This window comes from Coloeus monedula (genome assembly GCF_965178545.1).
Source record: "Coloeus monedula genome assembly, chromosome: 1".
In the NCBI taxonomy this organism is placed as follows: Eukaryota; Metazoa; Chordata; class Aves; order Passeriformes; family Corvidae; genus Coloeus; species Coloeus monedula.
The window spans coordinates 3,110,625-3,137,428 of NC_138781.1; the positions used below are offsets into that span (position 1 = coordinate 3,110,625).

The 26,804-nt window shown below is 41.2% G+C and overlaps 1 protein-coding gene across 3 annotated transcripts in view; it reads right to left on the reverse strand.

The window, feature by feature from the left end:
* ADCYAP1R1 (ADCYAP receptor type I) overlaps nucleotides 1-26,804 on the reverse strand; it is a gene marked incomplete at its 3' end in the record, with an annotated part of 104,981 nt that overhangs the window by 37,477 nt on the left and 40,700 nt on the right. For all 3 annotated transcript variants that reach the window (XM_082295485.1, XM_082295486.1, XM_082295484.1), the window contains exons 3-5: nucleotides 14,518-14,625; nucleotides 2,204-2,239; nucleotides 1,573-1,614 (exon numbers count right to left, since the gene is read on the reverse strand). In XM_082295485.1, the coding sequence (XP_082151611.1) occupies nucleotides 1,573-1,614; nucleotides 2,204-2,239; nucleotides 14,518-14,625 (186 nt within the window). The remainder of the gene's footprint in view (nucleotides 1-1,572; nucleotides 1,615-2,203; nucleotides 2,240-14,517; nucleotides 14,626-26,804) is intronic.

Consider the following 26,804-nt stretch of genomic DNA (forward strand, 5'->3'; position numbering starts at 1 on the left):
GTTTGTCTGCCTATCCATGGATTTAATTCTTGAAATTTAATGACATCTTAAATGATCCAGTCCTGCAGCAGGTGCCTATGGATGGCTACTACTACAGTTGGTCACCAGAGAGCAAAAACATTTAATCAGTATATTCAGTGTCTCCAGGCCACCAAAAATCTCGTTCTCAAGTGGGTTCCTGAACCAGGGCTCAGCTAAATGTCCATTTCTCTTGAAAAGACATCCCAGGAACACAGCTTTGATGAAGGTATCTCCACTCCAGGTGGCTAAAGGGGAAGTCCAGTGCTTAAAAGCAGGCCCTTTGTGCTATTTTTAGTGGTCTGTATCTGAGGCACGTGCATGGGACTGGTGAGAAAACACCAGGCTAACACGATCTTTTCTGTCCAGGTGCTGGAAGCCAGTCAGGATACTGTGGGATATCTCGAATAGCCATTACATATCCATGGGCAGGCAGCTGGATTGATCTGCTGTAGTCAGAGAACACACATCCCACTCACTTATCTTCAAGCCTAGGCTCTGATCTGAGCGTGACTTTGTGGGAAGGGTCTGCAGAAAAACGAAGATGGAATGGGAATCTCTCTCCCATCCCTGTCTTCATGGCAAAATGTTCCTTTGCATCTCCAGATGCCCAGGGTGACCTCAGTTGGTGAATTCAGAGCTTCTCACATTCCTCTGTCTATTCATTGTTCCAATCCTGGTTAGAATATTAATTTTATGCAAATATTGGCTTAAGTACCGTAATGTTTTGGGTAATCTCATATAAGAACCAGCTCCTAAATGGCTTCACTGGCACATTTAGGCTTAAAAACCACACTGGGAAGGCAGAGTTGGGGACAGAAGAGGAAGAGTCTCTTGACATTCATTTTCCTACAAAGCTGCCTGAGGTAGGACAGCCACTGTGGGGCTCTTTGGAAGCACCATTATTCTTCCCAAAGCTCAGTGGCCTTCCTAAAAAATTAGGGCTGAGCTGCTGCTGCACTTCTTCCTCTCCAGCACAAAGGAACAGCCTCCATTTATCAAATTATCACACTTTTTGGAGTTTCAGTTGCACCTTGACCAAAACAGATGGAAATTTCTGGGTTTGCTATTAAAGTTGTGCTGCTTTGCATTCTTAGAGCAGTTTAGTCTCTCATAACCTTACTTTTAACCTTCTTTTAGAGGATCTGTTTGCCACCCGTGCAGCAGAATATATCTCTTTAACCACAGCATTCATTTAAGAACATTGCATTACTTGGCACATTTTGTTAAATTACTCTTGCACATTCATCCCTAGTTTTCTATGGAAAAAAAAAAGCACTGAATCATGGTGCTGACTTTCTTTAACACTATTTAGCAATTATTGTTAAGCAGGTAGATATAATTTATAGCAGCATACTCGCTAGATTGCAAGGCTTAAGAGAGGAGGAATAAATTTTCATGTTATTGCTAAAAGTAACAGAGCAGAAAATGTGTCATAACAATTAGAACTGATTAGAAAATAATAGCAAAACAGCAGGAAAAAAGCTCAGAGCTTCCTTTTGAACAGAGAGAAATAAAAAGAGAGAAAAAAATTTCCATGGTTCTGTTTCTTACCTAGGAGAGACTGGGCTGTGCTTTCCAGCAGGTCATAATCACCTAGAAAAGTGGAAATTGGGTATGAAATTGTTTTGATTGTGTTTTCTATTAGGGCCCAAACTGGTCTCTGTGGAAATCAGTGAATGGAGTGCAATTGATTTTTATTTGTTTAGATCAGGCCCAAAGGCAATAAATACTTGGTGCTGTCTTCTCAGGAAGTAAACACAGATTTACTTGAGAGTTTAAATCAAAGTTGAACCTCTAAATTTAGAACTAAAACCACATGCAATCAAACAGGAGCAAAGCTTATTGTAAAATTATAGAAGTCGAATATTATATCTTTAGGAATTCACATTTATAATCCACAGGTATTTAAATACGATCAGTTTTCAGAGAATTAATGAAAAATTATTTCCATCCATCAGCGACAAAGAGCAATAACTAATTGGTTTAAGTAAGATTAGGTTAAATCACTTTGATTCATGAGATTTTTAATTTCACTTTTTCTGCAAGTATTGCAGTTAAGTACATGTATCATTGTCATAATGGTTGATACACAAACAACTTTTCAGTAATCTGGTATTATCATGTGCACACAATTTTTGGGAACAGAGGTACCGAGGACGTAGGCAGCACAACTGGTTCTTACCTGCATGGGTTTGCCCCAAATTGTCCACTTCCCAACCTGAAATTAGAAGAATGAAAACAGTTAATTCAGTCCTGATCATAGTTTGCAATTTAATTTTGATAAAAGCTTGACTCCCATAAGAGGAACGGATGTAGCAGAGCCCAGAGAAGAACTGCAAGTTTAAATCTTTATTTCTGTATTAGTCCTGAGTATTTATGAATGGAAAAGGGTTTTCAGAAGATGGTGATTGCATTGTTTTGTTAGGTATCTGGTTATCATGAAGTTTCATCAGACTCTGGGAAGAATAAGAAAAATAGATGTAGGAGGATTTTTGTGGATTTTTAAAAATTATTTTTCAGGGGAAGGTTCTGAAGAAAGACTCACACATTTCCAAAACATTGTTCCCAAACCCATGCTGAGTAGTTTGTAAAAAATACAACTGTTACAGTGGGAAATGATAAAACTTTGGGTTTACATTAGAAATCTTCCTTTCCCTTTCTTTTGTTCTTCCAAAATAAATTGTTGGAATGATGCCAAACCAACCTCCCACCTGCTGTGCTCAATGTTTAATCCGAATTGGGCTGAAATCAGACTCTCCTGACTCCTGGGTGGATCCTGGCTCAGTTGGGGATGCAGGAGGAGGAGCTGCCTTGAGCCAGGGAGTGGAGCTGCTGCATCGTGCACAGAGGAGCCTCAGGGAGCTGCTGCAAATCGCTCTGACAGTGGCCCAGAAATCAGGGAAAAAACGTTTCCAGCCCTTCACTGACCACTAGAGCAGGTTAAATGTTCTCATCAGTTTAGTTCTGCATCCTCTGGAGCAGCCTCAGGGCTTCAGGTTGTTCCCCTTTTAACCCCAATGGTCAAATGTTAATTAGGGATCGGAAAAACCTTCCCCAAATTGTGTGAAAAGGTTTTTATTAAAAGTAAAATCCAAACAAAGACTGATTTTGATCCTATGGGAAAGGAGAAAGCATCTAAAGAAATAAAATAATAACAGGAGGCTTTTCAGCACAACATAAAACACATTTTTTATTTTATAATTCACATAATTTGAAATTCGTTGATTTCTGTGTCCCCTGTGAAGTAAATCAGATGTGCACGTTTAGCTTTTAAGAGAGAAAAAAGGGGGTTTAATGTGAAAATGGTGGTGGGAGTATAGAAAACTCATCTGAAGCATCAGGAAGGCTGTGCTGCGACTTTGGATGGATTACTAAACATCAAACCAGCAATCCAACCCACTGGGGACTTTGGAGGGTTGATACTGGAAGCCACTGCAGGAACACCTGAGGTCTCCATCCTTCTCTTCCTAACTCCAGCTGCTCACAGGATTTCCCGTGTAAGAATTTAGGCTGGATTTTAGGAAAAGGTTCTTCCCCCAGAGGGTGCTGGGGCACTGCCCAGGCTCCCCAGGGAATGGGCACAGTCCCGAGGCTGCCAGAGCTCCAGGAATGTTTGGACAACACTCCCAGGGATGCACAGGGTGGGATTTTGGGGTGTCTGTGTGGGGCCAGGAGCTGGGCTGGATGATCCTGGTGGGTCCCTTCTAACTCAGGATATTCTGTGACTCCTTAATTCCTGGGTATTGGGGAAGTTGGGGAAGTCTCTAAATTCTGAAGAGGAGTCCCCAGTGCTCTGAGCAAACATTTTGCAGCCAAGGTGGTTCAGCTGCTGCACGGGACTGAACCGGCGATGCTGCAGAGTAACAGGGATGGCTCTGCAGAATAGTTTGGAGAGACCTTTTCTCCTCTTAAATCCACCAAACCCCGGGTTTATTAGCGGTGATGTAGCTCAGATTTAGGAATTTGTTGCTAAAATCGGGATGTGTTGCCAAAATAGGGTGTGTTGATAAAATCAGAATTCAGAACACAGGTTGTGGTGTGGGAATTTTTATCTGTGGGTTTACCAGGCAATGAGAGGATCAAAGAGCAAACCACCACTCCTTTATCACTTCTTTCACAGGGTTTTTCACAGCATCTGCCACTCGAACCAGCAGCTCTGATGGAACTTGTCCCTTAAGTGAGTTCTCCTCACTCAGCAGCCTGGATCTTACAGTGACCCACCCAAGCAGGGTAAGAAGAAGCTGCAAGAAAATCTCTAAAAACCACTTTGACTCATAAAAATCCAGTTTTATTTTATCATTTGTGGAGTAATTTGACATTAAAATTGTGCAGAATTCTTTCTGGAGAAAGACCAGGCCAATATTAAGTAGATTGATGCCTGATGTTCCTGGCATCCTGCATATTACAGTGATGGCCAGAAAAAGACATTTCTCTTAAATTTAAATGTTTTGAATGCAGCTGTTTTTCCCCTACAATCTGAAAAAGCATGAAATAAAAATTATCATTATTCCATTGTAAATATAGATAGCAGGTAGTACCACTGATGTTAAAATATTAGATTTTAGCTCATTTTTAATTTCATGGCATCTGTAATAACAGTTAAAACATCATACTAATGTAGTTTTTTCTGAAATGAAAAGGCTTGGGTTTTTTTAAATTTATAGCCAAATTATTATTACATTTCACTTTGTTTGGGCATTATGAAGGGATTCACTTTTCCAACAACGTTAATGTTCTGATTTTTAGGAGAAAACAAGCCTTTTATTAACATATAGTTCTATACCTGAATCCTAACTAATGTACTGAAGAAAGTTCCAGTACAGCCTTCGTCTGTACAGGCTTTTAGGCTTGATTCATCAATCCAATTTTCACTAATAAGTTAAGCTACTGGAAAGTTAATTAGATTTACATTGAATGTCATGCCCTGAGTTACAACAAAAAGTCAAAGTTCATCTATTGAGCATTGGGATGAAATGCACACATACACAAATATATTTGTGGGTGTATGAATATGTTTTTATATTTCCATGTATTTATTTAAATTTCTGCATTTTTATAAAGATATAAAATATATCTCTGTACATACATTTATATACACGCATATGTACATATATATACAGATATATTAATACATTTTCATGTGTATAATATTAGCAGATGTTTTTATATATAGATATAAAGAGATATATTTTTATATATTTATATATATAAATATATATACCAACAGATATATTTTTATACATATAACAGGGCGTAATGAGGGAACATACAGCCACCACCTGCCTTTGAATTCCTGCCTGCTGCTGCAGCTGCTGCTGCTGCTGCCCTTCTCTCAGACAATGTAATTTATGTTTCCTGCTCAAAATACAGATATTTACTCGACACAAACCCATGGCATCGTTGATGTTTCCTCACACATCTGAGAACGCAATGGAGTTCAAGTGGATTAACATTTGATGGATTTACATAGAGAGGGAGAAGACCTGACCTTGCATTTAAAGGGTTGTAAAGAATCCCAGACATGGGGAAGTTATTCTCATTTATCACAATATGACCTCAGAACATTTTTTTTTTCTGGGTTATTTCTTCACCTCGGTGCCTTTAAGACTCTTAAGAGTGCCCTCAGCAAATTTCCTCTGCTGTCAGGGATGGAGTGGGCAAGGCTACAGGACCCCTCTCTGGGGACTGTGGGGGCCTTCCCACAAGGCCTCTCGCTGTCCTACTCTTGGGACACAAACAATGAGAAATTGGTGTATTTGACTTCAGTGATGAAGAAGAGAAAGCCCACTGATGTGATTATACAATGGGCTAATGAAATGCGTTGCTCTTCCAGAAATGAAGAATAAATAAATTATGATTTTCATTTTTATTTTGACTGGAAACACATTTTTCAGGGGTTTAACTCAAGGATTACATTTACAAGGGACTTTGAGAAGAGCATGTAGTGATAGGATGAGGAGGAACAGCTTCACACTGAAAGAGGACTGGTTTAGTTTGGGGATTAGGAAGAAATTCCTCCCTGTGAGGGTGGGGAGGCCCTGGCACAGGGTGCCCAGAGAAGCTGGGGCTGCCCCTGGATCTCTGGAAGTGTCCAAGGCCAGGTTGGACAGGGCTTGGAGCCACCTGGGATAGTTGAAGGTGTTCCTGCCTGTGGCAGGGAGTGGCACTGGATGAGCTTTAAGCTCCTGCTGAACCCAAACCATTCCATGTTTCTATTATTCTATGATAACAGCATCTTAAATATCAGATTTTATGATTTATTTGAATGACATCTGTGCTTCTCACATGTAGTTAAACTATGGAAATATGGACATGACAGCAGATACTAAACAGTGCCTTATAACATCACTTATTAAATCAATAATTGCACTTATCAGTCAATAAAGCCCTGAGGAAGCTGCTGGTATCCTCGACACAGGATGGTTTATCCAGTGTATTGTCAGGCTGTGTTATTCACTGTCTGACCAGACTTGAGTAAGTGTCACTCTTTGGGAAGCAAATCTACAATTAATGCTTTAATTGACGTTGTTAATATGATGTTATTTGCAGCACTGCTTAGAAATCCTAGAGGAGATCTATCAGAATGCTGAATTCTCAGTTCCAAAGCCCAAGTGCAGAAAATATTCCTTATTTTTGTTTTTTTCTGCCTGGAGAGGTAAAGAAGGAGGAAAAAAAGAAGTCGAAGGACTTGCCAGTGGCTCCCCACAGAGCTGGTGGCAGAGACCCAGACCTTTCCTGCCCTTTTCTTGTATATTTATCAGACTTTCCTCCTTGATTTTTATTTACTGAGACCCCGAACACATAACTCACCCCTCACCATGCAACAACTGAAGAGAAACTCGATGAAAGCAATTGTTGCTCCTGATGTAAAGTGGACAGGGCGGGGAAAGCTGAAGCCAAGAACCAGCCTGTGCACGACGAGCCTCGGAGCCTTTTAGATCTCCTCCTTGGTGCCAAATCTGTGCTGGCTGCTCCTGGTGTCAGCTGGCACGGCACCTGCCTGGCCTCCCGTGGCTTTGTTTATCTGAACACAACTTGCATTTAACCCTTTTGTTCCAGCATTTGTCCCTTATTAGTGGCGGGGTGGGAGGGGATGAAAGGCTTCCAAAGCGGTTCTGTCCTCAATTGGCTCGCCCACACTTCTCCCGTAGCCCTGTTGTTCTCATCTCAGTATTGAGGGCTGGAGGGCTGCTCCACAAAGGTAATTCTCCAGAAGGTTTTGGATTTTGACAGCATTAAGATCAATGCACAAAGCCTGCACTGTTTTCATTGCATGTTAATTGTGTCCCTACAGAAAGTGCAACGACTATGGCAGGGGGAGGCTGTGGAAAACATTTACAACCCCTTGTTATCCTGCTGTCCAGATATGTGGCTGGGCAGGAATTGAAATCTTTTTTTTCCTGTTTTATGTAGCACTGATTAGAAGCTTAAACACTTAATTTCTAAATATGAAATAAATCAGCGAGCTCTCACGCTCGACTCCGCGGCATCCACCACGCTGAGCCTCCTCTCTCCCTTCCCCATGGCTGCCTGCTGCTCTCCTGCTCCAGCAATCTGTTCAGCCGGCTGGCAAAGCCACAGTCGGGAGCAGCAGGCTACTTAGCAGCTTTTCTGCAGCTCTCGGAGCTCCCCACACGGGTACTGGTTCCATACCCTGCCTGCTGCTTCCCTAGAAGGGGCATCAACCCTCTGCCCAATCCTGTGCCTGCACACACACAGTCCCACACACACTGTCCAACCATCCCAGTTCCTTTGTTAGGGCTCCTTGTGTTTTCCAGAGAAGCTGTGGCTGCCCCTGGATCCCTGGAAGTGTCCAAGGCCAGGTTGGATGGGGCTTGGAGCAACCTGGGATAGTGGAAGATATCCCTGCCCATGACCGGGGGGGTTGGAACTAAATGATTTTTAAGGTCATTTGCAACTGAAACCATTCTGTGATTCTGTAATTGATTGATTAATCCGGGATTAGCTGCTTGGCCTTTGCAGTTTCATTAGCAGGATCTGTAGGATGTAGCAGGCAGGCGAAGTCACAGAGTACATGGCCCTACAGGTTCACACACCTTTCCCTGTGCTAAGTGCTTCCCACAACTATTTCCAGGGGGTTGGGAGTCTCCAGCCTTATGCTCTATAGCCAATACTTTAAATTACAGATTAAAAGTCGTTTATACTGGGGCAGGAGGTGACAGGACATGGGGGAATGACTTCCCACTGCCAGAGGGCAGGGTTAGGTGGGATATTAGGAAGAATTCTTCCATGTGAGGGTGGGGAGGCCCTGGCACAGAGTGCCCAGAGAAGCTGTGGCTGCCCCTGAATCCCTGGAAGTGTCCAAGGCCAGGTTGGACGGGGCTTGGAGCAGCCTGGGATAGTGGAAGGTGTCCCTGCCCATGGCAGTACAGCTGGAATAAGAAAATTTTTAAGGTTCCTTCCAACCCAACCCATTCTGGGATTCTATTATTCTACCATTTACTGTATATCACTGTTTGCCTTGAGAAAGGGATTTGTGAACATAATGCTCACACAAAATTAGAAAACAAGAAAACTGGGGCAGAGGGTAATTAATCAAGGGTTCATATTTGTGTGTTTGAATAGGAACTGGTGCCTAAGGACATCTGAGTAACTGATCCTGGGGGGCAAACTCATTCCATCCACTTTCTCTACCTGAAGATAAGTTCACCTGGTTTTGAAGCCTTCTCCCATAAGGGCAGAGAGACTGGCACTTGCAGAGGGTGCTTGGGTTTAGATATCTGTCCTACCATGAGAGGAACTTCTGCAAACTCTTTGTTACCCAGTGGTTTGTGCAAGACATTGCAGTAAAGGCAGGGACAGAACTGATATATAATTAATTTCTTCCTATATCCCAGTTTACTTTCAGGGCACAGGGACAAGAAGACCCAGTGAATCATGCCTGGAAATCATGGGAGAATTCCAGCAAGGTCCTGTATGGAGAAGAGAAAGGCCAGAGCACACAGGGCTGGCTAAGGTAGGACTGATGCACAGATATGATCAAAAACATGTAAGGGAAATCATGGCTTTATTCTTTTCTTCCTCTTTCCTGTTAAAGGATGTGAAACTAGAAGTGGACTGAGGTCACCATAGCAACTAAGCATCATCTAAACCTTATGTGAGTCCTTCCTCTGAGTCTGGCTGTCACAGGAGCATCCATCAGAGTGCAGGATCAATGCAATTGCTTTTGAAGAGTCTCCTAGCTCTGAAGAGGGCAGGGATCGTATTTGAGAGAAAATCAAATGCTTTTCAAACAAGTACCAGGAAAAAATAAGAAAAAAAAAAAGATTATCGGCCCTGAAATGACTCCTCGAGATGAAAGCAAATTAAATCTCTTGCTTAAAGGTAAGAATGAATGTGTGCCCACCACACCTACAATCCTGCAATTGCCTGGAACTCCTTTCCCAATCATTTGGGTCAAGAAGAGCAAAGACAATTAAGAAAGGTTGAAGGATCTGCCCATGTTGCACCTACAATTCAATCTGCATCCTTTTGCAGTCCGAGTGTTCTCCAAACTACTCAGCAGCTCTCAGCATCTTCCACCCTTGCATTCTTCCCAAAGTGCATGATTTTTTTTTTTTTTCCCAAGGCCAGATTAGCTCTCAGATCATTGACAAAGGTCTTGAGCTGTGTTACAGCTTTCCCCTGGCCATGGCAGGATGTCCCCTTGCAGAGAACCAAGGACTTGATCCTTAGCTGAAATGCTCTTGCTCATGCTGCCCGTTTGAGTATCAGAGGCACAGAGTCCCCATAATTTGGTGGGAAAGGCCACAAAATGTCTTTTTTTTTTTTTTTTTTCTGCTAGAAAACATCTGAGAGGCCTCAGCTACTTGATTAGAAAAGTAGATCCAGTTGCTATCCTTTGATGACAGCGTTTTCCTCCCATTTCTCTCTGCATTGCAGATGGACTTTGTGATGCTGTGACTGAGGAAGCTTAGTTATAGCTTGTCCTCCTCTCTTTGGAAAAAGCTGGAGCAATCCCATGGCTTTGGTGCCTGTGCAAAGGCCAGGGATGAAAACCACCTGGAAATGACCTGTTATCTATCAAGTGCCATTATATATACACATACATTTATGGTTCATACATAAAACAGATACCTTTGCATTCAACTTGCTTGTGAATGCTATGTAGGATCTTACGTAAAATTAAGGATGAAACGTGCATTTCAGAGCCCTGGTTGCTTCAATAAATAAATATAAACAAGCTCCAATGGCTCATTATTGTTCCCATGATGAGAGTGCTATGGGACGGGTCATATGTATTTTCCAGAGACAGCTCCTTGCTTACAGGGTTTTCCTTCCCTTGGTTTTCAAGCAGGATGTTGGAACACTCATCCAGGCAAGATATCCTTGAAGAGAAATGCGGACCTTTGCACTGACCTTTTGCTGTTTTGACAGGCAAATGCCATTTCCAATTTCACTCTGCAGCAATGCTGACCTTAATTTCAGTAGTAGCAACAAAACCCTGAGTCTTTTACCTCAGCAGAAAATAAGCACACAATCTTCCAGGGACATTTTGGTGTCTAGAAGGGCCCTGACCTTTAACAGTCACCTTTTCTTCCTGTCTAAATAAAAAACTATCAATACAAAACCCAAACTAATAGAAATTGTAACTTGCAAATATTGTCACCAGCTTTCACTTTGGGAAGTCAAGGACTTTTCTTGTCTTTTCTCCCAGTTTGGGGGTTTTTAAAGGCTTTACCAGGACTGTCTCTCCAGAAGGACACAAAATGAAGATGGAGCATCACTTCCCCTCTCATTAACTCTTCTCTTGTCATCTTATTCTAACTGATGAGGGATAACATCTAACCTCGGGCACAGACTGCTTCCCAAATCCAATTAACCCTGTGTTCGTAAATCCCGCTGTCCACCCGTGGCACCTCTAGTGCAGCACTTATGAGGCTTCGGGTTCTTACAGAATCAATTAATCAATTAATTAGTACAGCAAAGTACTTGAGTGTTTCCCTGTGGTTTAAATGGGATCAGTGACCAACTATTTCCAATTTCTTGGGATAACAGAGCTCGTTGCCTGAGCACTGATTGTGTTCAACCAAGAGAAGCAACAAGCCAAAGAGCTTGGTTCAGAAATGTGAGCATAGGATGTAATTCCCTCTTAAACTCTCTAATACCCGATTACATTCTTTATTCTATTGGATTTTAATTAGGAACCCTTAATCCTGGTACCAATGTAGGATAAGTTTTATGCCTTTGGTAAAAATTAGGAGCATTTTTCCTGTTGTACATGGGAAAACCATATTTTGTGGTAAATGTAGCAGGGAGTGTCCTGAACTGAGCACCAGATAAATGAAATTGCTGGAAGATTCAGTAAGAGCTGCTCATATTTATCATTTGGATTTGTGAATGAAAGAGTTTTCCAAATGTGGAGCATATGCCAATGCCCAGAAACTGTCTAGTACAATTTGTATTTTTTTTTTACTGCAAATCAAAGACCTAAAAACACGCTCATTTCTGATCATTATTGACTTTCATTCCGTGGTCCATTTGGGTGGGTTTATAGGTTCCAGAATATTTCAGCTCCACAGTGAAAAGCAGAAAAAAGCACAGACTTTGCTTCTGTAGGTTTCCATTGCCAGGCAGTGTCACCTCTGTCAGGAAAAACAATAAGAAGGGAAAAAAGAACAAAACAGAGAAAATTCTCCAGCTGGGAGTGCAGATCAATGTGTTAGGGCCATCTCCAGGTCCTGCTATGTCCTACTGAGAGGTAACACCACAGCTTGACACGGTTTTTTTCTTTTTACCTCTGCAAAGATGCCTTAGAATGCTTTAAATACATCCTGTTGTGGAGTGGGTGTCTCTGGGGCCTGTGCTGGGAAGGCACTGGAGAAATTGTAACATACAACAGAGAGGTCATGGAAGTGAGAGCTCCTGGTGGAAATAATGATTGAGGGATATCAATCAAAGAAATCCATGTGGAAGAGGAAATCAAGTTAATATTTGGGAAGTATCTAGAAGGAAAGCCACTGCAATCCCTAATTTACAAGATGAGAAAAGACTCAGGAATTAATAAGCTTTTTCCACTGGAGAAATGGAATCTCCAGGGGAGAGGTTTTGAGAATTACGTTTTCGTTCACAGTCTGCATCTGAAAGGAATGAAAAATTCTGGTGATTTTGGATGATCAGAGAGGTGAAATGGAATTTTAGAAGGCAGGGTTGCCAAGAACTCAGAATTTCACTTTGGACTTTCTGCATGATGTTGACAGCAGCTCGAACGTTACTCCTTGGTTCCACTGCAGTGAAGGTTAAAGCAGAGCAGATAAAAACCAGCAACAGCTGGTACTTTTAGCAAATACACAGCTAATTTTTCCAAAAAAAGCATCACTCCAGATGACAGCTTAGTTAGTTAATTCTTCTTTTGTAGTCTCTTTTATTTTTTTCCCATTTTACTCCATATGGAAATCAGACATCCAAGTAAAGGCAGTCAGATTCCTTTCAGAAATCCATAAAATGAGCAGCCTCTGCAGTGACTTCATTACATTGTACCTACAGATGCTTCAGAGCACAAGATTTAAAAAAAATATAATTTCAAGTTATTGCTGTGTTTGTAAAAATGATCTGTGGTCATATAAAAACGTTGCTGTACTAGGACTGATTTTACTATTAATAAATATTAGTGTTCATGTCCAGCCTACCTCCATATTCTAGAAACAGAGCAGCAGCCAGAGGACACCTAACAATCCCTAAAATGTGATTATCCGTGTCTTAGAAACATTCTAGTTCGCTAATAACCCTTTATTTAGGGAACCATCATAAAATATGACTTTTTTCATTAAACCCTCATTGAAACAAATACACTTGGCTAATTAAAATTAGCAGCAATGACGGGAAAGCCGATGCTGCTTCACCCAGGAGAGTGCTTTGGGATGTTGATAATTCCACCTTGGGGTCAGCAGCGCAATCCCAGCCACATCTGCCGAGATTTCCAGCTACTCCAGATTAAATGTTTATTTGTTTATCTAATGAATTATGAATCTGGGACATTTGTTCCTACTGAACAGATGTCCCAAAACCCCTCAAACCCAGCCCTACACGAGGTAACAGCTGCCACTTTTATTGGGGATCCCGTGAGGAGATAAAGGAACGGGACATATGTTTCCACTGGATGGAATATTCCTCCCTTAGGGCCACACTGTCACTCTGTTACAGGCCAAGTGGGAAGTACAGTGTGTGAGGAGGTCTGTAAATCCTGGGAAAATTATTTAAAAATGTTATTTCAGCCTTTTATTTGACATAGGTAAAATAAATATGCCTATAAATAAATAAAAACATAAATAGAGCTTACATATATATATATATATGTATGTATTTTTTTTAATTGTTCCTTTAAAGGCTCTATTATTTTTATTTAAAGAAATACTTTTTTAAAGTAAACAATTTTTATCATTTTTATTTAAATAATTTAATGTAAATAAATAACATCTTTATTTAAATAAATGGAAGCAGTCAATATAATAAATACAATAAAATTTCTGATTTTATTTAAATAAAATGTTGGTTTAAATAAGTGTAATAAATACAATAAAAAACTAATTATTTTTATTTAAATAATTTAATTTAAATAAATGAAAAATATTTCTATTTATGGACCAGGTCAAATTGAGTTAATCTTGTTTATAAAGTGGGACATGGGTTAGGTGACACAGGTGATGCCTGTGCCTGGACACGTTGGAATGGATGTATTAAAAGTGAGGATTTCAGCGTTCCTGGGGCTGAGTATGAAACTCTCTCTCCCAGAAATGGTGCTCTGTGTGTGGCGATGCTGAAAAAGCAGATTTTGCACTCAAGGCTGTCAATGAATAATTAATTGGTAACATAAACTTTGGGAAAAAGGATCCTGGGGGACAGTGATGAACTTGTCCCCGAAAGGGCAGTGCTAATTAAGGGATCTGCAGGGCGTGGTGGGTGCTGGGAGCAAATGGACCAATCAGTGTTAATTAGCAGCACAGGGCCTGAAGGATGTTTCTGTCTCATTTCTACAGACCACAAAAAAAAGTGTGATGGAACATCTGCTTCCCTCCAGAAATCTTTAACTCCTTCCTTGACCCCCAGCATGGGAGCTCCTCACATTGGTCATCTCAAGCCTGTGTTCTCCTTCAGCACAAGCAGAAGCTGCTCTAAGTTTTAATTATTTGCTAAAATAGATCCCAACTGTGTTATCCAAGACCCAAACACAGATTGGGGTCCCCACTGAATTCAGTCAGACCCAAGGGCAGAAGATTCCCTTCAGGAGTTAAAATTTGGGATATTTTCATGTTGTGTAGTCTGTGAAGGCTTTTTTCACACCTTCCCTCCCACCCTGTGCGCACACATGTATCTACACACAAATATCCTGGTTTTCTGCAATTTATTTATAACTGGAGCCCAGCTGCAGAGTTTTTGATCTCCCTTTATCCTAAGGATCTAAGTGAGGTTTTTACACTCATGCTGGCTATGAGGCTTTACCCGGCAGAGGCAAAGAACAAAGAGAAAATACTTTACCATCTTCAGAGATGATAAATCTGAACAGTGCAGGACACTTGACAAAGACAATTTCGCCCACACTTGCAGGTTTCCAGCATGTGATATTGTCCCACATTCCTGGGCAGCCTGTGGAAGAGAAGGAGGGATAAAATATGTGAGTGGTGGAAATCCATCCCTTTCCTCACACTGTTACTGAGCTTTGTGGTTGGTTCTTCCTTCTAGAAATAAAAATGTTCTTGTTTAGAATAATAAACAGTGTCAGTTTCCCTGGGACAAAAATATTTTTCATTCATAGGAATAGCATAAAATCCATAGTAGCATCACACAGTAATGGCCAGCCTCTGCTCCCACAGAAGATGACATTCCTTAGTCCCAATTAAATCACTCCAACACACCAGAAACAAATTTTCTCGTGAGTATGAAACCTGCTGCTATTTAGTTATCTTTCAGAAATGCTGGGTTAATTTAAAAAGAAAGATTTATGGACCATATCTTTGATTAAAGTCTTTGAATTTCTGCTGGCTTTAATCCTTGTGAAAGTTTGGAAACTTGCTCATTTCTGCTTCATCCTGCAGCCATTTCTGTGGATGTGTGAGACAAACTCTTCCATCCTGCTTATTCTCTAAAAAAAAAGTCCTTCCTTACCAAAGAACTGTCCTAACATCATTCATTGTTTTTACTGCAGTCGTTGCTCTAAAGAATATAAACTCACAATGCCAAAAGAGGATTTTTTTGGCCTCTAACGATTTCTTGCATAAGCTAAGGATGGATTCAGGCCTTTAATAACAGTTCAAAGATGAGGCTTCAGGTAACAAACTTTGGAGTAAGGGTCTGAGTGGTAAAAAATCCCAATTTCCTGCTACATGAAGGCAGAAAGAGGAGGTGATGGGACTGTGGGTGGGAGTTGTCTTCTCTTGGGATGTAAGAAAAATTAATTGTAAATTTATTGTAAACACAGTAAAAGAACCCAGCTCCAGCTTCTTTCTGGTCTCTGTGCCAGAGATGCGAAAAACTGGCTTTTAAGAAGAATAAATCTTCCTGTAATTCTGCAAACCACCACAAACCTAGAAGGCTTATCCAGTGTACATAAAAACTCAGAGCAATCTCTCAAATTTCCTGCTGTTAAAAAAAAAAAAAAAAAAAAAAGACTTAGTGAAGGAATCTCAAATGGAAATCATCTTCTGCCTCAGCAGGAAAAGAAAGAACTAAACCTAAATATTTCCACTGCTTATTTGCATTTGATGTTGAGATTGAGCAAATAATCCTATCAGCTGAAAAAAACCCTCCAGCTCCATGACTTTCTATGAGGTTGTCTTGTCAAAATTCTCTCTTTGACTGCATGCCAAGGGAAATAAAACCTTCAGGAAAAGCTGATAATACATCCAAGTGTTCCTTTCCTCCCAGCACAAGTCCAGTGTAACGAGATGTGGGTGATGAACTTGTAAAAGCTGTGTGGGCTCCATCAGCTCTGGGGATAGCAGCAGATCCCCATCAGTGGAGGAGGAATGTTCTCAGGACTGGAATTGGGGCCTTTTTTCCAAGTCCTACGTTTTCTCACAAAAATACAAGGCTGAGAGTACCACGTGTGGTGAGTAGAGCAGTTCTGAGCGAGCTGGTGTTCAAGGAATTAGGTCAGCATCAAACAATGTTGTTGTGATGTTCAACATCGTAATAACAACATTTTACACATCACAGTGATGGCATAGCACAAGCAGTTGGGAAATATTCTTTCAAACTAAAGGATGTTGTATCAGATCACTTAATATAAATTAATAAACACGTAAAATCCTGACCCTATTGCATAAAATCCCTCAGCCTCGCCAGACCCACCAAAATACAAAATAACTGCAAAAATTAAATCTTCACAGGAGCTGGCTAAAAATAAAGGAATCCTTTACATTTGCTCCTTCTCCTCTCTTTTCCCACTCCTACCCCAGATTGTTTCCTTTGCCAGATGAGGATCTCATCCCATGAGTGCTGTAATTCACTAGAACATTTCGAAAAGTCTCAAAAACTGGGGTTTGAAAGGTTTGGAATATCTCAGGCACATGGTGGCGATATTGGGGTGTCCTGTGCAGGGCCAGGGGTTGGACGGGATGATCCTTGTGGGTCCCTTCCAGCTCAGGATATTGTGTGATTCCATGATTTTATGATACTGTTTATCTACTAAAGATGGAAATCAAGACCACATTGAGTGCTATTAGATTTTATTGTCTTTGATAGCTTGTGCCTGTCCACGCAGTAGGAATTGCATTTTCCATGTTCATCTTAGGATGTGCAGCAACAGGTTTATAGGTCACTGAAGTATGGCACTGTCTACAAAAGTAAATTATGTGTGAACATCCACGTTAATGAGACATTTGCTTACAAGAGATGCTGGAGATAATCAGTGGTTAATGAGATCTTTGGAGAAACACCTGTTGGCTGTGCTTGAATTAACTGGGTTGAATAGGAATAGGAAAAACTTCCTTATTCCTTACTATTTTTTCAACACTGTTGTCTTTCAAACACTGGGACAGCAAGGGATACTGCAAAGCAGAGAAATACAAGGAAATCCTCAGGCTGCTGAACAGAAACGGCCACAGCATAAACATCCCATGGCAGTGTGGATGAAATTCAGTTGTAGCAGGTGGCTGATTTTCTGGTAATACCATGCTGAGATAAAAACCAGCCCCATTTAAAAAGATATTACAAGTTCATTGTGTTAGAAAACATTGGTGTGCTGACGTTGAGAGAGAGGGAGAGAGAAGCAGCAAGTCAAGTAATTTACCTTAAAATAGGGGAGAGATGGAGATTGTAAGATTTCCCCATCAATAAGAACATTGTCTGATCCCACTTGGAAAAGTATATTTGAAACAAACAACCTGGAGCAAAGAAAAGGATGACAACAACAATAAAAAAAATTAAATGGAATAAAGGCCAGCGTGCACAATCTCCCTGCATTTGTAAACCATGCTGCAGCCAGGAATTCCTGCTGGGTGAAATCTGCCCACGGAAATCAAAGTGACTTGAGTGTGAAACTGCCCAGCAGGGTCTCCTCTGGCACTGGCCAATGTCCCCACTGCCCAGTGACGTAGGGATGCCCAGGCAGGCTTGGAAAGAGGTACTCAGACAATGCAAGGTGCAGCTTCAAGGGGACAAATTCTCCTAAATTTTCATCATTCCTTAGGAATCAGTATTAACAAGGAATAGTTTTAAAGAGTAAGATTTCACATGGGACAGAATGAAAAAAAAATTGCAGAAAGTGGTTTTGCTGATGGATGGTTTTGGAAACAAAACGATCACAGATTTACAGAGTCATCAAGGTTGGAAAAACCCCCTCAGGACATCAAAGCAGCACTGCCAAGTCCATCACTAAACCCTGTCCCCAAGTGCCACATCCACGTGTTTTCTGAACACTTTCAGGGATGGTGATTCCACCACTTCCTTGGGCAGCCTGTTCCAATGCTTGACCACCCTGCCCGCGAAGAAATTTCCCCCAATATCCAATCTAGACCTCCCCTGGCACAACCCAAAGCTGTTTCCAGAAAGCACAAATCCTGCCTTCCCTTCCCGTGTCTGCACTGCACCCTGCAGCTGGAATTGCTGTTTGGTGAACACTGTGGGATTCATCCCAGGTAACAGAAGTGGTGCAAAACTTGGCATCTGGTCCTGGGTAAGTGCTTCTGTCCTTCTCATAGGATGGGCAGAGAAATGCTTCCACTTACTCACTCCTCTCCTTTGAGGGATGGATGATCCTTTGGGAGCCCTTATTCCTTGCTGCTGAGTTCTGAGGAAACACAAACTCATCATGCCACTATAGGTTAAGTCCAGATTAGCTCAACTTTGGATGTCCAAGCCTCACCCTTTGGCCTATTCAGCAAAGCAAAGATTCCTCTGTAGTTCAGGGAGGGAGACTTTCCAGACAGGAATAATCCCATTTTAAGGTGGCACCGGTGGTGAACCACCCTGTGAACTTGAATCTCCTCACAGACTACACTCAGTAGAAGGAGGGTATGAAAAAGCTTAACTTAGACAGCTGCCTTTGAAATGTTTTTTACAAGTTTGTATTCCCTGAAGGGTCTGTGTGGTCTTTTGGGGTAGCCATGAACCAACTCTGTTCTCTGGGCAGAGGGATCACCAGTGGCTCCACAGTGTCCCTTAGACACTTCCCAATCCTGAGAAAAGGAGTCCAGCTGGGGGCTGGGACATGTCCCTGAGGAACACAGTGCAAGCCACAGTGGCTGCTATTAAAAGCTCTCATGATCAGTCCCCATATCTCTGCCTCAGACTTCTACTTGTAGAAGGGAAGTAAAATTAATGTATAGACTGTGACCTCCCTGTGACTGGATCCACTTTGTACTTTTCTTCAAAAAACTGAGTGCTTTCAGCTGAAGCGCCATGTTTATGTGAAATTGATATGAATTTATATGTGAATTTGAGATTGTGGATTTTATATTGGGGATTTTCTATGAATTTCATGTGAAACCCATGACACCCAAGTTTAAATTCCACACTGTTGAAGCTGAGGGAGGTGCCTCACACACCTGAGGATGGATCTGACTTGGCAGACACTGAAAAAAACCAGCTCTTTTAGAGAAAGGCCATATTTATTAACAAGGAAACTACAATTATTTATCTTTGCAGAATCTTCTGACGCATTTTTAAAATTATACCCAGCACTAATACCTTTCTAATCGTCCTGCCTCCATGGAAGTCCTCACAAGCCTTGTTCCCGTCCTTCCTTTCACACTCTCCCTAACCTGCTACTCCTGGCAGCTAAAAGGCTCCTGCTTGCCTGAAATTTCTGGACAAGCACCAAGAGAAAAAAAAAAAAATCAAAAAAATCCCCAAAGCAAGCCATGCTGGCAGGAGAGCAGTGATAAACAGCTCTTCTGAAATTGCTCATGGTCCTGTTGCCTGGAATCGGAAGAAAAACCCTCCAAACAATATTAGGATTGACAACATAAAGAGCAGTCTTTTAATGAAAGCTTTCAGGTGCACAAAATACCCCTGTGAGCATGCCTGGCATTGGATTTTCACAATTTTTATAAGTTTAATTAATTAAGCTATCTAGAAATTGCATCCCATTGATGCCTTAGGTTTTAACTTTTATATTTTCAAGTCCTGCCCTGCCTGGTGTGTGACTCTGAAGTTCCTTGTAGCCTGTTAACCTCTGCTCTCTGTGCTGGGCAGACACAACAAAGCCTCTCTGGGCCTGCTCTGCAAGGACACCCAGACCGTCCTAGGCACAAAAAGTGTAAACCAAAGAGCCTCTAAGGGGGGCAAGCTGGGGGGAATTACATCATTAACTGAAGCTTTAATTGGAGAATTAACCCTGATATGCAAATGAACCCAACCTATAGAAGTGTGAAGAACTCGTGACCTGGGGTCCATCTCGTGTGCAGCCTTTGGCTGCCCAGGGGTACCTTTGAAGGCCCTTCAAATAAATACCTACCTTTATGCCCTTATTCCTGTCGAGTCTCTGTTTTTAGGTGGCCACATCAGGAGACTGGTTGTCCTGGTAACCCACCCTGCCCCACTGGAGTCCCTCCAAGAGGTTCTTAACCCTCTATCTTATGTCTCCCACGTGCTGCTGCAAAACAGGGTGTCCTTGTTAGAAATTCTTTTCTTGAAAGGAAAACCTAAAATTAGGCTTTCTCTCATTGCTTTTTTCTAATTAGGAGAAGAAAAATAAGCATCTCCAGGTGATAATTTATCTCAGAACAGGTTGCCCACAGAAGTGGTGGATGTGGAAGAGTGGGAGCTTGGAGCAACCTGGTCTGGTGGAAAGTGTGCCTAAGACTAAACAGAATTTCAAGAAGGAGACATAATGTGTGAGAAAGGGTAACTACTGTTCTAAAGTGCAAGAAAGTGCTAGAAATTCTACAGACATATATTAAAAATCTAAAAAGTTAGAAATCTATAATAAAGCTAAAGATATTTAGGCATCAGTTGCTTATATTCCTTTTCTCCTCTGTCTAGGGCTGTCTTGAGAGTCACAGTTTGCTAGTGGGTAGATATAAATCCAGATTTTAGGCAGCCCCACAGGTGAAGTTCACAGAGTTGAAGGAATGGACCTTATTTTAAATCAGCTGAGGACAGAGCCTGTTATCTTCCACCAACACAGAGCCATTGTGTCACCAGGACTGTGAAGAAACCCCTCTTTTTGGTAGATTTGTGTCCTATTTTCTTATGGTTTTTGCAGATTTATGTCCTGTTTATGGTGCCTCTATCACAATCTCCTCTCTACTCACACTCTCTATATTAAAATCCTCTTTCCAGTTTCCACAACATCCTCCAATGTCCTTATCCTGCCCCAGTGCAAAATGCATCCTCTCATCCCTGACAACTTTTTGGCAAGAGAAGGTGCAAAGCACGGATATTTTTTTGGATAGCAAACCCCTGTAGTAGCTCTCTGTTTACTCATTCCCTCCTCTAAACAAAGCATGTAACTCCTCCCTGTCTCCTTCTCCATGAAAATTATTATTTTGATATTTTTCTTGTATCCAGCATGCCATTTTCATACATGGGGGACTGAACTAAGGAGTAAAAGAGCGATGGGCAATGGAATTTATGGATTCATACACAGACAGGAGGGAACGGACAAGAATTTGCATAAAATTTGTTCCCTTGGCAAATCAAGAAAAAATGTAATTACATAAATGTTAGACTTCTGTATTTTTCATGTAGGGAAATAAAGGCCTGAGATGAAAACCCATCCTTCTGGCCTACAGCACTGCATTTGATTTTCACTTCCTCTCCTCATTTATTGGTTTAAAATATCACCTTCAAGGTCGTATTGCCTTCAGGAGAGTAATATCAAAGGAAACGCAATGTAACAAAGCAGCATATTAAAGTGAATTATGTGGTGCACAATAACTTCTAAAGGGCACACTACATATAAAGCCTTTCAGAGAGAGGGGAGTATGAGATAGGAGTTCTCTGTTCCTTTATAAATCTAGGTAAATACCAAAATAAATAAGGGCTTGAGCGTGGCCTGAGTATGGGGATATGGTTTTCAAAAGTAATTGACATTTCAAAGTGCAGGTGTCTTGGAGAAGTTCCTGTCACAGAAATGGTGTTTCTGGAGGTGTTTGGAGTTGGGCACCAACCCTGGAACTCTGCCAGACCCAGAACTCTGCAGTCTCAGCCCAGAGAGCCAACTGTGCTCCAAAATCAGGGTGGGCAGCAGGACAAGGGAGGGGATTCTGCAGCTCTGCTCTGCTCTGGTGAGATCCCACCTCCAGCATAGGAAAGATGTGGAGCTGTTGGAATGAACCCAGAGGAGACGCTTCGAGGGCTGGAGCCCCTCTGCTCTGGAGCCAGGCTGGGACAGCTGGGGGTGTCCAGCTGGAGAAGAGGAGGCTCCAGGGAGACTTCAGAGCCCCTTCCAAGGCCTAAAGGGGCTCCAGGAGAGCTGGAGAGGGACTTAGGAAAAAGTATGGGGTGACAGGACACAGGGAATGGCTTCCCACTGCCAGAGGGCGGGGATAGATAAGGTGCTAGAAATTCTTTACTGTGGGACACTGGCACAGGGTGCCCAGAGCAGCTGTGGCTGCCCCTGGATCCCTGGAAGTGTCCAAGGCCAGGTTGGACGGGGCTTGGAGCAGCCTGGGAGAGTGGAAGGTGTCCCTGCCCATGGCAGGGGGTTGGAAGAAATTGAGCTTTCAGATCTCTTCCAACCCAAACCATTCTGGAGTTCTGTGATTCTTTAGTTTCTTTTGAAAGTCCAGACCATAACCGAGTAGAAATGTAACATCAACTGAAATTTCAGAATAAGTTATAAAAGAGAGAAAGTCTTTTTCTCCTCTACCTGTTCCTGACAAATTTTGGAATTATGAGAATGAAGTCTATTTGTTCTTTCATCTGGTCATTTGGCCCAGTTATTACACCAAGAAGTAGTTTTTCTATCCAAGAATTGCTGTTGCTTCCCAGAGATGCGCCTTGTGCTGTCTAACCTGCTGTTCATTCACCTCACCAGTATAAAGATTTTATGTGTAATTCTAAGGGAAGTTCTGCATTTCTTTTACAGAGCACAAAATAAAACAGACAACTGTGGAGGGCACTGCTAGAAGGTTTCTAATTATCACAGAACCACCGATTGGTTTGGGTTGGAACAGACCTTCAAGATCACCTCATTCCAACCCCCTGCCATGGGCAGGGACACCTCCCACTATCCCAGGCTGCTCCAAGCCCCGTCCAACCTGGCCTTGGACACTTCCAGGGATCCAGGGGCAGCCACAGCTTCTCTGGGCAACGTGTTCTAAGATAAATTATCACCTGGAGATGCGTATTTTCTTCCCCTGATTAGAAAAGGCAATGAGAGAAACCCTGATTTTAGGTTTAAACCAGCAGGAATCAGAGGAATTCCACACTCACAGTCCAAGTTTCTCTGCCAGAGTGGTACATGAAGAACAATAAACTGGGATGCAACTCACCAGCACTTGACCCACCCCAAAATTTCCCATCACCTTTCCTTAGGCAGCTGCTGCCCCAGTATAAAGTTACTCAGGACTATATTAGGATTATTTAGAATCCATTCTTTATGTAAGGAGACTTATAAATGATCAGAGGACTTTCTACTGGAGCAGCATTATCACTAAAGTGAGTTGTTTTCTTCATGACATTTTCAGAGATCTAAGTGCAGCACTGTTAGCAGACAACTCTTAAAAATATCAGCTTAATTAATCAAAGAGAAAATTAGAAAAAGTTATTTGAGATATTCCACTTCTAATGTACTGAGTTAGTAATAGATCACATTAAAACCTCAAAGGGAAAGCACCCAAAACACTGAGTTTTTTGATTGGAATGTTGGATTATATAGGACATTATTTTTATAAAATAAATATTTTACAATTAAAATAATATGACTTCATGATAAATTTAGCATATATTGTTATTATAAATACACATTTGTTGTATATTCTTATCATAATTATATGATGTAAATATTTTATATAATTACATATTGAATAGTTTACATAAGTATTATATCATATATATTATATAAATATATAAAAATTTATACATCATATATAATATTTGTCAAAATTTATTATACTAATGAAGTATGCTGCATTTTATAACTTTTTTTTCCTTATAGATTTTATACATGGCAAAGATCAGCTTTTAAATTACAGGAGCTGTTATTTATAATCAGAGAAATGCAAATTCTTTTTCTACTTTTAAAGCTGTTTAGTTCTTGCAGCCACAGGATATTTATTTGTAAGCTCACACTTATTGCTGTTCTTGCATTGATACCTGCCAACAAAACCTCATCCAAGAAAATCTCCAGAACCTTTCAAGTGCTGCCAGCCAGTTGGCCTTAGGTGAGCTTTGAAGAGTTTTTAAGGGAAACTTCAATTTGGCAAAATCTTGGGAACATTTCTTTGTCTAATTAGGCAGGAGAGTAAAAAGCCAATAAGCTGGGAAATTGAGCAGGGCTGTTGGTTTTTTTTAAACCTGCTTTAAATATAATGAAAAGGATTGGCTACTCCTCTGTGAGAAAGGCACCACTTCGCTGTTCTGGAGGCAGGGAGACTCTGTGAATTACTAAAAAAAATTCTGAAAAAATTGGGAGATGTTTTATTCCATCACTGCTGGAGGACAGGATGACACTTCCAAGCTGCCAGCAGCCGAGGCAGTGCCAAGCTCATCAGCTGCAGATAATCCAGCACTGCTCAGGACTTGGGATGTGGGAGACCATGGGGAGCTGCTGGAGGCAGCTTTGCCTGGCACCACCTGGTCCCCCTCTCTTCCTTTATTTTTGGGGCAGCCAAAACATCATCATTCTCCCTCAGCACCAGTTCTGACTCACTTCCCTCCTTTCTGAGGGGAAGGAGACGACATCCTGCACTTTATCAACTCTGTCTTTCATTAATTCTCCAGGCTGAGACAGATGGGGAAAGGGAGCTGCTCCATCCGTGCCTAGCAGGCTTCTCATGCATCACACTGCCACAAGTTTTAATCTTTACATGGGCTCAGAGTCATTTCTGGGAAGGGCATCATAAAAAACCCTGGCTGAAAGCTGCAGACTTAAGACAGAGTTTGAGAAGATGGATTAATAACCATAAAGATGTGTTGCTCATCCACACAGCCTCACCTCCCTTGGTCACATCCTGTCCCAAGGGCTAGACACAACCTGGCCATAAAAAGGGATTGACTAAGGACAGCAGGGTGGAGCAGTATCAGCTGTGGCCTGTCTTTGTGAATAGTTTCATTAATACTACCTAAACCTGCAACTGGTTGTGGTGTTGAAGTAGCTGGATAGAGATAAATACATGCATATAAAATATTCTATATATTTAATATATTTCTCCCACAAGTATTAATGGGCCTCACAGTGAACTTGGCTTTCAGCTACGGCTAAAAAGGTAAAAAATCTTCCCAAGCTGGAGAGCTGAACAGTTCATTGTCACTTTTGCTACCCTCAGAGTAATATTTGGCCCATTATGATATTTATGGGCCTGTGAAGAAGACATCTGGAAAGATCTCTGGGATAAATAGTTGCCATGGAGACAGAGAAAGTGGACATTTTTTCAGACTGTCTTTTTGGTATTTTGGAGTCTGAATTCCTTTGAAAATGGAGACAGGATTTAATTGCATGGAAGAAGATGAGGAGAAAATTTAACAGCAGGTCTCTTGAGCCTTGAGGATTCACGATAATAAATTCACAGCTTCAAATCTTTTCTGTCTCAAAAGAAAAAAATGATAACATCTTCTTTTGATTTGTTCATTTCTAACTAATCTCACAACAGCACTGGAGTGGGACTAAAATCAGGCACTAACCTTGAAACTGTATCTGAGGATGAGCCTTAAAAAATCCCAACACAGGATTTTCAATGGGAATTATTCAGGCAAAGCCTGAGATTAATAATTGTCCACTCAATAACATTTGTCAGGAATTTTGACTTGTTTCTAAAAGGATAAACAGACCAAAGAAAACAGGCAGGCAATAAACAACTGAAAAGAGCAACCGACCTCAAGTCTATATAATTGATAATTTCAGAAACTATATTAAATTGTGGTACACATCTATTAAGATCCCTCAAAAGGAATTTACAAATTTCTACTGTTTTTGTTTCAGGGTAGCTCTGGGTGTCAGAAGATTTTCTGCTCTTTTTTACAGCTGGAAAACAACACCAAACAAACTGCAATAAATGGTGACACTGAAATCTAAATGTTCTCCAGAGCCAGTTGTAAAATCAAGCTGCCCCTTCATATTCCAACTCCTGCTGCCCATTTTCTGCTTTTCTGGTTTTTATAAATAGAATTATCTCAGTGGAAAATGTAGAAGATAACTTAGAACAGATCTTGGGCCAAATTCATTCCTGATGTAAGCAGAGTGACGCCAGTGGGGACACTCCTGAGAGGAATTTGTTCCTTGTTTACTCCTTCAAACCTTCGGAGGATGAGAAATGACTGAATTAAATAACTTAATTTCTTCCAGCGTGCAAATTCCATAATCTGTCCTGGAAATTGTTCCAGTGGTGAGTCAAACAATTCCTTATTAGAGCTCGTGGGACCTTATGGTCTAGTGGAGGAAACAAAGGAAATAAATCCGTTATCAATATCCATCCCCTGTGAGGGGGGATGTTCATGTGCTGCACTTCATGCTCCTGAACAGGAGCACAATGTCAGAGTTTAACAAACGCTGTCTCCTCTTCCATATTGAACTTCTCTGAGTGCCCACAATGTATTCAGAGAGTGGAAAAAAAAAAAAATAACACTGCAAATGAAATGTGATCCAGCCTCACTGGGATTACTGGAAACGGTAATAAACAGCAGAGGAGAGGATGTGAGAAGTATTTCTGATGTTTAGGTAGGGGAAATGCATTAGGTGAAAATGCCCAGAAAACCACAGGAAGACCCAAAAATTACAGTTGTGTTAATGCAAAATCTGAATAATTCGAGACAAGATAATTCTTCTTTGCTTGTCTTTGGATCACAAGAAGTGTGATGGGTCTGGCTTTCTTGGTCTAAAGGCTGGCAGGATACAGGAAGAAATGGAAGTGGCTGCCAAGAGGACTTGACAATTTATGATCAATTTACAGGACCAGTAACACCAAGAACATACAGAGATATGGATCAAACCTCCAACACTGATGGGTTAGTCACTGCCTCCATAAAGGCCATTGATGGAATCATTGAAGGAAGAAGTATTTTGGAAAGAATGTGGATTTTAACCATATTTGTGAAAAAAAAGTCTGCACATTCTCACCTGTAAATAAGGAGTTAATTCCAAAATAGATAATTAGTTTCTCCATGTCTAAAGCTGCTATAAGTCAGAGATTAAGTGGTTTAGAAAATTTAGAGGTGGGTTA